The sequence below is a fragment of the Nelumbo nucifera genome, chromosome 5, assembly GCF_055504915.1.
Source record: "Nelumbo nucifera cultivar China Antique chromosome 5, China Antique-T2T, whole genome shotgun sequence".
Classification (NCBI taxonomy): domain Eukaryota; kingdom Viridiplantae; phylum Streptophyta; class Magnoliopsida; order Proteales; family Nelumbonaceae; genus Nelumbo; species Nelumbo nucifera.
This window is the reverse complement of record NC_142653.1, coordinates 21,488,261-21,505,055: the sequence shown is the minus strand read 5'-3', so window position 1 is coordinate 21,505,055 and position 16,795 is coordinate 21,488,261. Positions and strand designations below refer to the sequence as shown.

The 16,795-nt window shown below is 38.7% G+C and overlaps 2 protein-coding genes across 2 annotated transcripts; both read left to right on the top strand.

The window, feature by feature from the left end:
- The first annotated feature begins 917 nt into the window (after positions 1–917).
- Positions 918–2,888, top strand: LOC104595731 (polyol transporter 5-like). The gene is made up of 2 exons (XM_010256593.3): positions 918–1,050; positions 1,162–2,888. Exons 1-2 carry the CDS (start codon positions 921–923, stop codon positions 2,625–2,627), a joined length of 1,596 nt encoding a protein of 531 aa, XP_010254895.1. The 5' UTR covers positions 918–920; the 3' UTR covers positions 2,628–2,888.
- An 11,228-nt stretch (positions 2,889–14,116) lies between these two features.
- Positions 14,117–16,220, top strand: LOC104595730 (polyol transporter 5-like). Its single transcript, XM_010256592.3, has 2 exons — positions 14,117–14,419; positions 14,516–16,220. The coding sequence occupies exons 1-2, from the start codon at positions 14,278–14,280 to the stop codon at positions 15,886–15,888; spliced, it is 1,515 nt and encodes a 504-aa protein (XP_010254894.1). The 5' UTR covers positions 14,117–14,277; the 3' UTR covers positions 15,889–16,220.
- Positions 16,221–16,795: the final 575 nt, after the last annotated feature.

Here is a 16,795-nt window from a genome sequence, read left to right as displayed (position 1 = left end):
GGCCTGCTCTGGGCACATGCCATCTCAACGGATTTTAACTCGACTCGCTGGGTGGGCTCACTGAGTGAAGTCAACCAATCGATTACACATACAAATCCGCCCACATTCTTTGAATAAACGTACTACTTGGAAAGATTACCATAAAATGCTATTTCTACGGCGAGATGAATAATTATCGACAAAGCTTTAATTGAACCGAAGATATGGACGTGGGTCCCTTCCTTTTCAAAAGATTGGCCTATCTTGTTTGACTCAACACAGCCCTTTGTTTTTTTGGTAAACCAAGCCCAATTAACAATTATGGGCAGCTTTCGATTGGTAAATTTGTATATAATATAGAAAGAGAAGATGCGATTTGCGAAGGATTGGGATGTTGATAAATATAGGTTTGACCATGGTTGGATCACGAGTCGAGACACTGGACCGGCCATCGACGTGCCCGCGTGTTTCTTTTTTTTTTTAACTACTGGTTTGATTGTTGAACCGCTTGACCAGATCGGATATTCGTTTGGGTACATTGGACCCGATTCTGAGTGAGGACGTGACACGTGGTCCGTGGTCGACAGGATCTTATTATCCTCTTCCCGTCTTCCGCGTTCAATTACCATAATCTCCTTGAAACTTGAGTGAGAAACAGCTAAACAGGTAGCACAAGGATATTTTGGTAAATTTGTGGAAGCTTAAACATGTGGAAGGAGAAGAGTGTTTACGTGAGGCTAGGCCAGGGTTCATACACTCTGCGGTCTCCGATGATGTAAGCTTGGTTCTATTTAAGCTGATGAGAGATGAGAGTTGATCTCCGCGAAACAATCGTCACAGTCCTGGTCCTGACTCACTCATGACCATTTAACCTTTGGACCCTCTCATCTCTCTCTCTCTCTCTCTCTCTCGTTGGTTCTCTATCTTCGCGAGGGAGAGAAATGGCTGAAACTGAACAGAAAATGGAAAAGAATATTGCATTAACCGGAACTCCGGCCAAACGCCAGAACAAACGGTTCGCTATGGCTTGTGCGACGATAGCATCCATGGTTTCGATTTTGCTGGGTTATGGTGAGCATTCTTGCTTAAATTATGCGTTTGATCTTTCTTTTGGTTTCCTGTACGCTTTTTGCTTTATATTGGAGTTATACATCTCATTTCTTCCATTTCATTGTTCCTTAGATATTGGTGTGATGAGTGGAGCTGTGATTTTCATCAAAGACAACTTGCATATAACTGACACACAAGTAGAAATCCTGGTCGGGGTTTTCCACTTGTACTCTCTAATCGGATCAACAGCGGCAGGAAGAACATCCGACTGGATTGGTCGTCGATGCACTATTATCTTTGCTGCTGTGATCTTTTTTGTCGGGGCTCTAATGATGGGTCTTGCACCAAATTACGCCTTCCTCATGGTGGGTCGATTCGTGGCCGGAATCGGCGTCGGCTATGCTCTCATGATCGCTCCAGTGTACACGGCCGAGGTGGCACCGACCTCTTGCCGAGGCTTCTTAACGTCGTTCCCTGAAGTCTTCATCAACGGCGGAATCTTACTTGGTTACGTTTCCAACTACGCCTTCGCTGGGCTCCCAAATCACCTCAACTGGCGACTCATGCTCGGAATCGGAGCGATCCCTTCAGTCCTCCTGGGTTTTGGCGTAATGGGTATGCCCGAGTCACCTCGTTGGCTGGTGATGCAGGGCCGGCTCGGTGAGGCTAGACGGGTGCTCAACAAAACCTCTGAGTCTAAGGAGGAGGCCGAATTTAGACTCGCCGATATCAAGGAGGCTGCCGGAATACCAGCGGAGTGCAACGACGAGGTCATCCAGGTTGCGAAACGCAGCCACGGAGAAGGTGTGTGGAAGGAGCTCCTCCTCCGCCCGTCACCGTCCGTTAGACGAATACTAATCGCAGCCATCGGTATACATTTCTTCCAACAATCTTCTGGCATAGATTCTGTGGTGTTATACAGCCCACGGATATTCGAGAAGGCAGGGATAACGAACAGAAACAAGAAATTGGGAGCAACGGTAGCCGTCGGATTCGTGAAGACCTGCTTCATCTTGGTGGCTACGTTTCTTCTGGACAGAGTCGGACGGCGTCCATTGCTTCTCAGCAGCGTTGCCGGCATGATAGTTTCTCTGGTGGGGCTAGCAACTGGGCTGACGGTAATCGAAAATTCAGACAAGAAGCTTCCGTGGGCCATCGTCCTATGTATCATGATGGTATTAACATTCGTAGCTTCCTTCTCGATCGGTCTGGGGCCCATCACTTGGGTATACAGCTCGGAGATCTTCCCATTGAGGCTGCGTGCTCAGGGCGCGGCCGTGGGAGTCGCAGTGAACCGGGTTACGAGTGGAGTCCTGGCGATGACGTTCATATCACTGTACAAGGCCATAACTATTGGTGGTGCCTTCTTCTTGTACGGCGGAGTAGCAACGGTGGCGTGGTTCTTCTTTTTTACCTTCCTACCGGAAACACAGGGAAGAGCACTTGAGGAGACGGAGGAGTTGTTTGGTAACTTCAGATGGAGATCGGCGCTGACGAAGAAGAAGATGAACAAGAACCAGAACCAGAGCCAGCTGGGCCAAGAACAGCCGACCGGTATTAGTCAGGTTCAGTTAGGAACGACCAAAGGGCAACCCTAGTTTAGAGGCTAGGGCCCCTCCCTACCTACAGCTGCAATATGTGAAGTTACACATTTAGCATCTATCTACTTTCCTATTTTCTCTAGTTTATCATCCAAGTTGTAAGAAAGTCGTAACTCGTGATGTGAGGTGTAGGGCCCGGGGTGGGTGTTGGATTCCAATCGAATGCTTCTGATTTGGACAGCCAAATTTATGTAATTGAAAAAGGTGAAAGTGAAAGTGAAAATGAGAAGGAAAAGAAAATTAGTTTTTACTGTGACAGTTTCAGGCCTTATTTTTGTTTGTTCATTTACATGAGTAGAGTGGAACCGATGACGATGATTACTTGAGTAGAGTGGAACGGATAACCGTCTCTATTCCTGTAGTGTGTGGAGTCAGACTGTAGTCGACATCAAGTTGGAACAGTGGGTGGACTCACGCTCGTGAATCAATTTGGAAATTTGTGCTTTAAAGCATTTTTTCGAATAAAAAGGAAACAACGATGCTGCAGATGGCTCATATAGGGCCCATGGGCTGTGAAAATTAGGCCCATCTCGCCGACTCGTCTACTTGAGGTAGGGGTCGTCTGGGAAGACTGGGATAGGTCACTTGTCAACAAAATGTGTGTGATAGCCGGAATTTGCTACAAACATATGGCTATACAACGGACTACGTAAGCAATCAAAGATGAACACGCCGGGTTCATGAATCACTGGCGTGTTGTGACTTGAGTGTTGACTATTGATTGGTTGCGTAGCCCGTTATGTTCGTTTCTTCGTTGCAAATAAAGATTGTGTGAAAGAAACTCGCAATTTGAGTTTAAAGTGGCATCTTTGCCTTGGCAAACTAAATTAGAAAAAAAAGCAAGACATCTGATTTAATGATTTTTATATTTAATTTTTATGCATCTGATTCAATGTTCTAGCTTATAACCCTAAGGCTGGTTTGTATGGGTTTCCCGTTTCCCTACTTTTTCCTTTCTTTTCTATCAAACCAAACACAGCCTCAGTTTCTTGTTTGTGGAGATATATGTTTTTTTTTTTAAATATAATGTTAAAGTCGAAATGCCTGAATAATCAACTTTTAACCTTCTTCGGTAGATGATATTTTCTTTCCCTTCTTGGGTGGATTTTTAAGTGGAGAAATTTATTAGGCTTAGTTTCAAAAGGTAATCAGTGTATGTGTATGAGCGAGAGGTTATGGTCTCTCGCTGTAGAGTGTAGATCCAATAGGAAGCCCTCCAATAGAGAGTGATATTTCTTGTGTTATAACTAAAGGAGAGGGACAAACTAAACATGTGGAGTTAAAACTTACGATATGTTTGGTTCGCAGGAATAGAGGTTTGGAATCGGAATTGGAATGGGTCATTCCGATTCCAGCTGTTTGGTTGGGTGGAATCGGAACCAAATTCTCATTCCAGGCAGAATGGCATCCCCATTTGAGGGAATGGCCATTCCCGGCCCACCCCCTTGAAATCGGATTCCCATTCCAGCCAGTTAAAACAAAACAAAAAAAAAAGAAAATGACAAAAAAACCCCTCAAACCCTTGATTCCAGTCTTCCAGGTTTCCAACCCTCTTTCTCATCTCTGGTCACTCCCTCCAAACCCTTCTGCAGTTTGGCAGCCAAACTCTAAAGATCTGACTTGAACTATTCTGGCCAGGTAATTCATCATGGATCTCTCCCCCCCCCCCCCTTCCTCTTCTTCTTCTTCCTCTCCCCTCTCACATTTTTTTTCTTTCCCCTTTACAGATGGCCAAACCACCAAGGCACCATTTTCGAGTGCAGACCCTGCAACATCAACATATGATTTGTGAAGTCTGATAGTTTTTTGATCTCGGTGGTAGTTTGTTTGAAGTCTTGTAGTCTATTCCACTGGTATGCGCAAAATAACCTTCCATGTAGGTTCACAATTTGTGGTTGCCTCTCTCTATATCTAATGAAATCCAATATCATACCCTGCAACATTCAAGCGTGCTTAGATCCTTAGTAAAAAATGAGACCTAATAAAAAATAAATAATAAAAATAAGTTCAAGATATTATTATCAAACCAAAATTTAGATATGCATCAGTTTAGCAATCATAGGTTTAAATTCAAGTAAAACTGTATGATCTGGAGATGGAAAATGAACTTCCACATATTACATTATGGAATGTCAAACACTATAAGCCCTCATTCGGCTTCATCCCACCTAAGTGAGGGTAGCCATCATTATCATCATTTGTTCTTCAATGACATTTGGTTGTACTAAGAAGGCTAAGCATGATCCAACCCTCACAAGATACTTCTTAATTGCTCTCTCTTCTTACATCAAGTCATGCATCACCACCTTTATTTCTGAAATATGTCAAAGTTCTTTAAGTTCAACATTTAACTCCTCTACCTTCTTATAATAATAACTAATCAATCGTTGGACTGATCTCCAATGAAGAAATATCATCAGACGCATTCAAGGGATGTTTGGGGCCAAAAAAATGATATTTGATAGCACTGAGCAGACCAAGCATCATAACTACCTTCCTAAAATACTTCTTAACTATTTCTTCCAAATTCAAGTCACACATCACCATATGGGAGGGGCATTCCATGGTCATAAGGGTGATATTTTTAATCAGTAACATAAACAAAGATTTTATTAAATGACAGAAAATTCTGTATGTTGGTTCTATATTAATTATTTTAGGGAAGTGAGATCTTTGACTTATTCTGTGAATACATTTTTAGATGAATGGGCTGAAGAACTTTCAATATAATTGCCAAAACATCAAATGGGGTCTTGCAAAAGATAAGGAAAAAGAAAGTTTAGATGGAATTTCAAACCTACAATGATTTGAGAAAATTGGGCATTAGTTTTTTTTTAATAGTACAGAAATTTGGTGAAGAACTTTCAATCTAATGGCTAAAAATATCAAATGGGTTCTTTCAAATCTGCAATCAAATAATCTAACTGTAAGTATTTTATTTAAAAAAACTGTAAGCACATCTGTATTGCCATCTTAGAGGTTAATCTACTAAAGATTCTTAGAGAGCCAATAACCAATTAGTTACAAATTACAATGCTTGGTTATGATCTCTTGGGTAGGTCAACCAGTACAAATTTAGCCATCAATGGATGCTTGTGCCCCCCCCCCCCCCCGCACATGCTTGTGATTTGATAGCATGTAATGAGCTTGTATCCCTAGACATCACTGTGCTTGTGCAGACTAGACTTGGTAGTGGATGCTGGATAGCTATTTGATAGGGAGCATAAATTTCTAGGCTTAATTCTTGATAATGTTTTGGCTTTTAAGTGCATCCCAAAAGTAATGTTTGGTTGCTATTTTTAAGCCTGAAAGCTTTTCTTATTGTCTACTGCAAATTGAAAGAAAAATTCAAGTCTCAAGTAAGTAGAGATCCTAAGCAATTCAGTTAGTAGTAGCTGCAACCTGCAATTCACACTTAGGATACATGGTGCGGTCATAGTCCATCCAATTAATGGGTGAGTTATGACTTTCCTAGCTGATTTTCCTATAAGGTGCTTTCCTTGAGCTATCTAGAAAATATGGGAAAATTTTTAACATTATCACTAATTTCAATTGGAATTTTAAATAATTTTCTTTAACTATAATTGGGAGGAAAATTTCCTAATGGATCATCTAGATTTCTTTTGTTGGTTTGCCAATCCAAACATATAACTTAAAAGGATGACCTCTTTAAGTGGAAGTGATCATTTCATGGAAATTTGCTCAAGACTAAGGCTAATTAATAGATGAAATGAAGACATGAAATCCTAAAGGCACATCATCTCAGCATGTGATATATCAAGTTCTTATGGTTTTTGTATGTCTAATAATGTTGTGGTGGTCTTTTTGCATGGTGAGAGAGAGATAATTTGGACGCTGAATTTTAGTTTTGCAATGACAAAGCAGCTGTCATACCATGTGAACAGTGAAATGATGAAACCAAAATGTGAGACGAATCCACACTTTTATAAGTTGTACTGATGTATGGATATAGTTAACTAGATAGAATTTGATGGGATAATATCTGTAGTCCAGAAATAAATGTTCTAGTGAAACCAATTTTATTTAGGCTTGTAAACGGATCGAATTCGAATCGAATCTAGCTAGATTTAAATTTGAAACCGGTTATGAATATTAATATTCAAATTCGATTTGATATCTGACGAATATCAAATCTTTTAGTTCGAATTCGATTTCGATTATCAAATCGAATATTTGATTTGATTCGAATTCGATTGATTGACTTTTCGAATGTGAATTCAAATCCGATTCAATTCAAATAGGCACTCTATACGTTTTGCAAAGAAAGCGTGAATCTACATCTTAACCAAAAATCGAAAAATCAATAAATCATTATCTAAACCACTACCATAAATTTGTGATCTGAAAATTACCTTGGGAAAAGAGGCAAGAGATGGCGGCAGGCGTGGGTTCCTGGTGGTAGTCGTGGGTTGCAGCACAAGAAGGTGATGCTAGCGATGATTCACTATCTCACTGTCACTGAAACTGAGAAAAGAAGGTGAATAGTGATGGGTTTCTGGTGGCGATTCACTGTTTCATTGTCACTGAGACTGAGACTGAGACTGATAAAAGAGGGATAGAGGTGACGAGATGAGCGACGACGGCGATGAAGGCAATGATTGGTGACAAACCGACAGTGGTTGCTTAGGCGGCGCCCGACGAAGGCAAAGCGAGTGATAGAGGTTGGAGGGTTAGGGTTTTACACTTTTACTATAGGGTAATAATATATATAATATATATATATATATATATATATATATATATATATATATATGTGTGTGTGTGTGTGTGTGTGTGTGTGTGTGTGTGTGTGTGTGTGTGTGTGTTATAATATATATATATATATATTATATAATATATTAATATATATAATCTTTATATTATATATATATATAATCAGTTCGGATCAATGCATATCCAAATTCAATATGATAATTTAATCGGTAAAAAAATGATATTCGGATTTGACTGAATATCCGATTAGAACTATCTGAATTCGATTTGATTATACCGAATCTCGGATTCGAGTTCAGATTTTCGTGTACCGTTTACAGGCCTAATTTTACTAATGATAGAATGAATGTTGCAGATAACATATTTATAGAAAATGAGAAAATGATTTCTTAGAGAATTGTGTAGTATGAATAAGATGAATATGTTTTTTTAGGTAAAATACAAAAACCTCCCCTGAAGTTTCAAACAATCATAAAAACCTCTCCTCTAGTTTAATTATAACAAATACATCCCCTGAACTTTTGAGAAATTTGACAAAAACCTCCCTTCCAGCACTTTCTTAGACGGAAAACGTTAGACTGATGCACCAATTTCTTCTAAATACCCATTCTACCATTTTATAAATTATTTTTCACACAAAATTACTGAAATAACCCTGTTTTTTTACTTGACAAAAATCTCATTTTAACGATCATCTTCTAATCTAATATTTTTTGTTTATTCAAATTAAAACACATTTATTCAATAATTTTGCAAGTAAAATAATTTATAAAAGGGTAGAATGAGCATTTGAATGAAAACTCCTACATCAGTCTAACATTTTTTGTCTGAAAAAGGTGACCGAAAAGTTCAGGGGAGATATTTGTTAAAATGAAAATATAGGAAAAGTTTTTATGATTGTCAGAAACTTCAGGAGAGATTTTTATATTTTACCCTTTTTTTTTATACCAAACAATTGGATCATTCATCATCGTAGTAAAAGAAAACAAAAGGAAGTGCAGCCCCGATTTTATCTCCAAAATAGGATTAAAATAAGTCATTGTCCTTAAAATTTGGTGGAATGAACAATGTTTTTAATCAAGCAGCCATTCTTACGGCAAAAAAATGGTGGAATGTATGGCTTCTCATGTGAAGTCCCATGACTGGTGGGGCTTGGAGGCAATGCTTTCAGTCAAGTAAGATGGGAGTCTTGGCATGATTTCAAGTGCATTGAACGTGAGAGATGACAGATGCTACTGTAGCTATTGCTGCTCATCCTAAACTCCTTAAATAAACACTTTTGGCAATTTATCAGGTATGATCTTGTTTTGTCCAACGACTCACAACGTAATGAGAAGAGATGCAATAAGCAATTTTTAGGCAAAGATTTAGGTGATTTTTGGCATCGATGATGATTCCTCCTTATCAATTATTCAGAAATAGTTATCTTTCAAAAATTACCAAAAATTGTTATGTAAACAATTTATTTTATACTGATTTTTAAGGGTGATTATTTTCGTTGCAATCGTCCTTTTCTTAGAGATAAGTTGAATGCCATGTCATATTTCAAAAACCGGAATCACCTGAAAATCGAGAAATCGCCAAAATGGTGATCGCTCAAGATGGGGACATTTTCAAGAATCGTTTTTCTGCCGATTTCCAAAAAATCGTAAAATAGACCAGTGGAGCAGATTAAAAATCACCAATTTTTCTTTATCCCAAGTAGCTCCGACGTGACACCGATTTTTGAAACATTGGCATCGATGACATCACTTGAAGATGCTTATTTTCTGAGAATCGTTTGAGTCTGGATCTACTCTGGCCATTGCATTGAGTCGTTGAAGTAAGAAATTGCAGATTTTGTTGAAATTGCTTCATATTACTGCTTTGTTTACAAGTCTTTTTGATGAGGGCGGACTTGGCCCTCCAATAACCTCATGACACATGGCATCCCGAAACAGTTGGGCGACACCCAGATGTCACCTAAGTGATGATTTGGAGTCCCAGATCGTAGTTCGTCTTTGCCCCGACCAGTCGACTGCCTTTATCGCTGATCTGGCGACATCGACCACAACTTAGGTCGGTTTGCAGCACCTCGTCCAGGGCCAACCTATAGCACCTCGTCACCAGCCGAAGTGATCTTGATGCATGGCGTGACACTCTTTGAGGACCAGGCGGTGACCTGCGAGATGTGCTCGTCGACAAATTCGGCATGCATACCTCGACACTTCCAGGTTTCTTTGAAGTTGGTTCGCGTACCGAATGTTTCGGAGGATGGTCAACGTGCATAGTGGTTACATATTAGGATTTTGGACCGGTAAGGCACGACCTCTCGGAAATCTCAGATGCGGTGCGTGAAGCCAATGCCAAACAATGCCTATATAAAGGCACCAACCCCAATGACACAAGGTACGCGTGACTATTCTACTATCTAGCACTCAACCTCTCAGGCATTCAACTTGCATTTACAGCATATTTACTGACTTAAGCATTGGAGAGACCTCGTCAGATTAACTACCACGGGTTCTTTGATAGATTATCTTGCAGATTGTTCCAACTCGCTGTCCACCTGAAATTTGGATCACCCTCTAGCTAGGAGTAGTCAAATTACGCACCATCACTTTTTAAACTTGAATATGGTTTGGCCATAACGATGATTAGTTTCCGAATTTGTAATGTTTGTGTTTCTCCTCTCTATTTCGCACTAGAGAGACCACCAAACGTGTAGTTGGAGAGCAGGCTTAGATGTATCCAGATCACTTATTTCTGATGTGGAGTTCAAATCAAAGTATCTACATTATTGTTCCCTCAAACAATTTAAGGTGCAGTTTGGGAATGCTTATTTTAAAAATAAATGGTTATTTTAATAAACTTTCATGAAAAAGCACTTATTTCAAACAAGATAATGTAAGTAACTTTATAATAACATGGAAGGCGAAGATTGGACGGAAAGGAATAACATTTGTGGAAGCTTATTTTTCAAACACAAATAAATGTTCATTGGTGTGTCTGGGCCCAAAATAAGGAATAACATGTCTTTTTGCTTCAATTCATGAAGCTTTATATTTTATTTATTTTTTGCTTCTTGGGGCTATACAACTGGGGATAGTCCATCCCCTTCTTAAAGCCCCCCAACCCTACGAGGGTGGTAATGGGATTTGATCCCACATCTCTACTATAACGAATCAATCAATCAGTCAGATAACCTATCAACTGAGCTACCATCAGAAGTTTTGTTTTTGATCAATGAGTGAATGGACCAAAAATAAAATATTTCCACAGAAATTTCAATGACAGTTAATGAATAAAGAAAATTATGATTTGATTTTGTTTCAGGCTTCATTTTGTGTTGTTTGTTTGCATTGCCAAAGATTTAAAGTCAAGCTTAGAGACATAGTAAAATGCCCATAATACCTATGCATTTGTACTGGTGTAAATGAAAATTCCAGTGAAAATAAAGTGCTTAACAAAGGAAAAACATGTCCTCACTATGAAACAAAATGTACCTTCATTTCTCATCTGGCTTCACAATATGGGCGGTGTTTGCTTCTATTGTCGTTCTGAGCAAACCATGCATCAGTATATGCTATTTGGTTAGTTGTTTTCTCAAAAATCGGCCCACTTCGGAAAACGTCATTGCAAATTGCGATGTTTGTTTTTTTTCCCTCAAAACATTTTTTTGGAATAATAACTGATGTGGCTTCGATGTGGCATCAATTTTCTGTGGAACCAAACAGCACCATGCATTAATGTTTTCTGAAATTAAGACACTATACACACACTATTGTGTTGTAAAAAAAAATACAATAAAACCAAACACCATAATAATTTTTAATGCGGTAATTGGATCTGATTGAATTGGATATAAGTCCATGGATGTTTGATTACTCGTATTTGAATGAAATCGGATCCATTAAATTCATATGTTTTCTGGATGTTAAAGAGCAATAATAAATTAAACTTAAAATGATCAAAATGTTATATAAAATTAAATTTAAATACCATATACCATACATCATTAATACAAAATTTTTTATTAACTTATTATATATATCAATATATCATGAATAAAATGACATGAAAATGAGTTATTTAAAACTTGTGAGCTACGCCCCAGCTGTAAATTTGAAGTAATATATAAATAGAACTGAATCATATCATATCATATCAGATTAGGATGGATCCATGTATGATCCAAACAAGAATCTTTGAAAAATATTGCCGAAGACCTTACAAAGCCATTGACTACAAATGAGATTAAGCTTTGTCACATTCTCCCTAGGTCCCACAAAGTCGCCGGGAACTTATGGGATGCGGAGACTTTTTTTTTTTTTTGTAAGATAATGGCCCACAAGCTGCTCAAATTATCTTTAACCATTGGACTGGTAGCCCTAAATCTGATTTGATTTTTTACAAATATATAAAATTATACAATTTGACAAACACTCCCTTAAAAAAAGTTACAGTTTTTTCATTTACCGTGGCAATAATTAAAATGTCCGTGACTGAATGGGTCACTTCCTTCTCCTTCGTGGAAGGAGCAAAAACTGAATTCAAATTTTTAATGACGTGTTAGATGCAGACATCCAGTGAGAAATGGGAATCGTAATTGAAATAAATTAGACTGTTGGAATGGGATTTCATACTCAAGATAGGGTAAGGGAATGGTCATCCCCTCAAATGGGAGAGTTTCATTTCAGCAGGAATGAGATGGGATTCAAATTCCACCCAATTACACAGCTGAAACCGGAATGACCGATTCTGATTCCAGACCCCCCTATTCCCGCAAATCAAACAGGCCTTTGGAGTTTCTTTAGCACAATTAGCACTCTTCGTTGCTTATTCACCGGTTGTGTTTAGTTGCAGAGTAAATATATTTGCACTGATGCAAAACTATGGTAGAATAAATGGTTTGGATGTAAATTTTGATTTATTTTTATTTTAAAATTTGCCTTCTTTTATATGATTAGAATACAAATAAAATAAAACACCTAAAGTAAAAAAAAAATTAAAATCTATAACAAATTTAAACCATAATTTATATTCTTTTCATTTGCACTTCTAAGCATTTGCATTAACACAAATAAAATTGCACTGCAACAAACACAGCCTTATTGCTGTTGTTGTCTGTCTTTATCATTCTCATCGTGCAAATTAATTGTCACCACAAGTCTACCACCGTATGCAATTGCAATGGCATTTCCTTGATTGCAAGTCTACCACCGTATGCAACTTTTGTCCCACACGACTGTCTGTTGCCTCTCGAGAACAGTCCAAATCCACATTAACCGTCCAATCTCTTCTTTTCCTTTTTTGACTTAAAGAGTATAGTATTCATGTAATAAGCGCTTCTTCTGTCTTAACGTCTGCCTCTAATGTAACCAACAGCAGTTATTGACGTTTGGGGTCAAAAAGTGGTCCTATCCTATTGGATCCATCATTAGCCCATCAACTTTGACTACATGGAACATGACCTCAAAATTTTGGGGCAACGTCGAATAATCCCCACCACAATAAATAAAATAATGTTTTCTTTTTTTTTTATATAGAAAAAATAGTTGAACTACACAAGACTGGGGTAGTTTTTCCCCTTACACTGCTTCACAAATAAAATTAAAATTATAAGACCTAAATTCCTTACTATCCTTTTGATTATTAAGAACTTTACGAATTAACTAATTAGCCAATTAATTCGCTTCCTGATACATATGCTTGAATCTGATATTAAGGTTAAAAAATTCAATAAAGTTTCAACATTCCCTAATGATATTAGCTAAACTAGAAAATCAATGAAGAACAGCAACCACTGGATGGCCCTCGTGCAGTGAATTTCCTTACCTCAGTTGGTTGATTTTTGCTGGAAAATACTTGGCTCCCATCCATTGGGGGACATACGTCTTAATAAAGGCATTTTATACAATAAATTTAAGGTTTAAAGTTAGGGTTTTAGAGATTAGGAATTTAGGCTTTGTGGGTTTAAGGATTTAGTCTTTAAAAGTTTAGGGGTTTAGACTTTAGATTATAAGGTTTAAGGTTTAGTGTTTTTCATAAAAAAAGTTTAGGGTTAATGTTTTAGGGTTTAAGGGTCTATAGTTCAGATTTTGTTAAGGTCAGTACGGAAGAAATACAAGTACAAATTTGTAGAGTGCAAAATCTTGTATTTTGTATAAAAATATATGACGTTATGGCTACCTTGGGGTTAATTGTAGAAGATCTTCCTATAATTTTGCTTTATTTTTTAAGGATCTCCCTTATAAGGCTTCAGAATCTTTAGCAGTTTGGATCCGGGTTTATTGATAAAAGGGTAAAATATAAGAACTTCTCCTAAAGCTTCTGGCAATCACAAAAACCTCCCTTATAGTTTACCAAAAACCTTCAATTATACCTCCATTCCATCTTTGTTCCAGTAATAAAGACTTCACTAGACCCATTCTTTTCAATTTAATTCAGATATCTTTTTTAATTAAAAGTGAAAAATTCTTTTGAGGGTATTTAATAAATTTTCATACAAATTGATAGAAGTAATGATAAACGGATATTTTTGAAAGATTAATGCATTAGACCAACATTTTATGTCCACGACCATGACAATAAAAAAGGGAGGTAACTGCAACTTTTCTCAATACTACAAGGGAGGTTTTTGTGAAACTGAAATTATAGGGGAGATTTTTATGATTGCTAAAAATCTAAGGGAGGCTTTTATATTTACCCTTGATAAAAGCAGCAACAAACACAGCTCCCGGGTTTCCTGCACTCGCATGGGTCCTCGGGATTTCCGGCAAATTTACCCTATGTTGTAATATAAATGCTGTAACAACATCCACAACCAGACGTTTTCTCCTAATCTGGCTATTCACTAAAAGCACAGCACACTTATTAAGCTTACTCACTAGTCACGATCGCGACTATCGCTTGCTCGCTCAGCCTAGCAAAAATGGCTGAGCCTGATCAGAAAATTGAAACCAGTGCTGTCCATGAAATACTAGAGATTGAATCACCCAACAAATACCGGAGAAAAAAGTTTGCTTTGACCTGTGCAACTTTAGCTTCCATGATTTCTATCTTACTGGGTTACGGTCAGTCTTCATCAGTTCATTGTTTTGTTCATCTTTTGATGTATAAGAAATAAAACTGGATATTTTGTTTTTTAATTTAATTTCTGTGTTGTTCAGATACCGGGGTGATGAGCGGAGCAATTATTTTCATCAAAGACGATTTAAAGATAAACGATACTCAAATTGAAGTCCTTGTCGGAATTATAAACCTATGTTCCCTAGTCGGATCTGTGGCGGCCGGAAGAACATCCGATTGGATTGGACGACGATACACCATCGTGTTCGCCGCAGTGATCTTTTTTGTCGGCGCTCTGCTGATGGGTCTCGCTCCAAATTATGCAGTCCTCATGGCGGGTCGAATCGTTGCCGGTTTCGGCGTTGGCTACGCTCTCATGATCGCTCCGGTCTACACTGCGGAGCTCGCACCGGCTTTGTCTCGAGGCCTCCTAACGTCCTTCACCGAAATCTTCATCAACGCAGGTGTCTTACTCGGCTACGTCTCCAACTTCGCCTTCTCTAAACTCCCGGAACACCTCGGCTGGCGACTTATGCTGGGAGCGGGAGCTATTCCATCGGTCTTCTTTGCTTTCGCTGTACTCACCATGCCGGAGTCACCGCGTTGGCTGGTCATGCAGGGTCGGCTCGGTGAGGCCAGAAGAATACTCCTTAAGACGTCGGATTCCAAAGAGGAGGCGGAGATGCGACTCGCAGATATCAAGGAGATGGCCGGGATACCGGAGAGTTGCACGGACGAGGTCGTCGTGGTGGAAAAACGCAGCCACGGGGAAGGGGTATGGAGGGAGCTTCTCCTAAGGCCATCACCCACAGTTCGTCGAGTTTTAGTCGCAGCCGTGGGAATACACTTGTTCCAGCAAGCCTCCGGCATAGATGCAGTGGTGCTATACAGCCCAAGGATCTTCGAGAAGGCAGGGATCAAGAAGAAATCAAGTCTATTAGGTGCGACAGTATGCGTGGGAATCAGCAAGACGAGTTTCATCCTGGTGGCGACATTTCTACTGGACAGAATGGGAAGACGGCCATTGTTGCTGAGCAGCGTCGGAGGAATGATTCTGTCGCTCTTGGGACTTGCGTCTGGTTTAACGATAGTGAATCACTCGGAGGAGAAGGTAGGGTGGGCGATTGCACTGTGTATCCTGACGGTACTGACGTTCGTGGCGTCGTTCTCGATTGGGTTGGGGCCAATCGCGTGGGTGTACAGTTCAGAGATATTCCCGTTGAGGCTTCGGGCCCAGGGCGGGAGCCTGGCGGCCGGAGTGAACAGAATGATGAGTGGGATCATAGTGACCACGTTCCTGTCGCTGTACAAGGCCATCACCATCGAGGGCAGCTTCTTTATGTTCGCCGGAATAGCGACGGTGACCTGGGTGTTCATTTATGTGTTTCTGCCGGAAACACGAGGAAGAACACTGGAAGAGATGGAGGTTCTATTTAGCAAATGGAGGTGGACCTTGGATGACTCAATGAAATGAGTAGTGAAATGGCTGTTTGTTTGTTTCTTCAGTTGTAATACAGTACAATAGTGACACGATAAATTAGATGACGTTTGGGGAGAATGAATGAATGGAGATATCCTTAGCATAACTATCATGAATGAAGTTTTGCGGTACGAGAGGAAAGGTTCAGTTTCAACTTTTTGAAGATGAAAATATTGATTGTGAAGTATTATAGGTGTTTTGTTATGTATTATGAAATTGGATTAGTTTTGCGGTGATAAATCTACTTCTTATATATCAAACAGATTTTTAGCTGTAATCGATACAAACATCAATTCCAATAAATCATATGGTTTTTTTTTTTTTTATCAAAAGCCCTCATGAATGCAAATTTACTTTTTTTTTTGACTTTTACACGTTATTATCAATGTAAATATGCACTGATTTGTCATTTGCCAATGCATAAGTATAATATTGCCAAACACAGGCAAAAATGAACCAAAATGCAAATTTACCTCGAACCCATATTTACACTCCATTTGCATCGTTTCCAAATGCATTAATTGCCAGCTTTTGTGTGTGTGTGTTTTAATTATGGTTTTATTTTTTATTTTTGGACTAAATGCATTGTCAGCTTTTGTGTGTATGTTTTACATGCATAGAAACAATTCATCAATTACCGTCTAACTTTTGAATGCATGGCCATTCCTTTGTCATATTTTAACAGTACTAAACCACATCAAAAATATAAATAGTTTATGTGAAAATGCATTTAATATGTAATATATATATATATGTATAATTATATTTCGTCAATACATATTACATTTTATACAATAAGATGGCTACGGATATACAAAATCACTTAGCCACATCAGCCTTGTTTTCGACCATGCACTTGTGTTCAAAAGGCTATTTTCCATAGGCTCACTTTGGAAGGAGT

Excerpts from the sequence above, each read along its gene's own strand:
- LOC104595731 (XM_010256593.3), top strand. The coding sequence starts at position 921 with ATGGCTGAAACTGAACAGAAAATGGAAAAGAATATTGCATTAACCGGA. Across the intron at positions 1,051-1,161 it reads TTCGATTTTGCTGGGTTATG|ATATTGGTGTGATGAGTGGA; the intron begins GTGAGCATTCTT and ends ATTGTTCCTTAG.
- LOC104595730 (XM_010256592.3), top strand. The coding sequence starts at position 14,278 with ATGGCTGAGCCTGATCAGAAAATTGAAACCAGTGCTGTCCATGAAATA. Across the intron at positions 14,420-14,515 it reads TTCTATCTTACTGGGTTACG|ATACCGGGGTGATGAGCGGA; the intron begins GTCAGTCTTCAT and ends TGTGTTGTTCAG.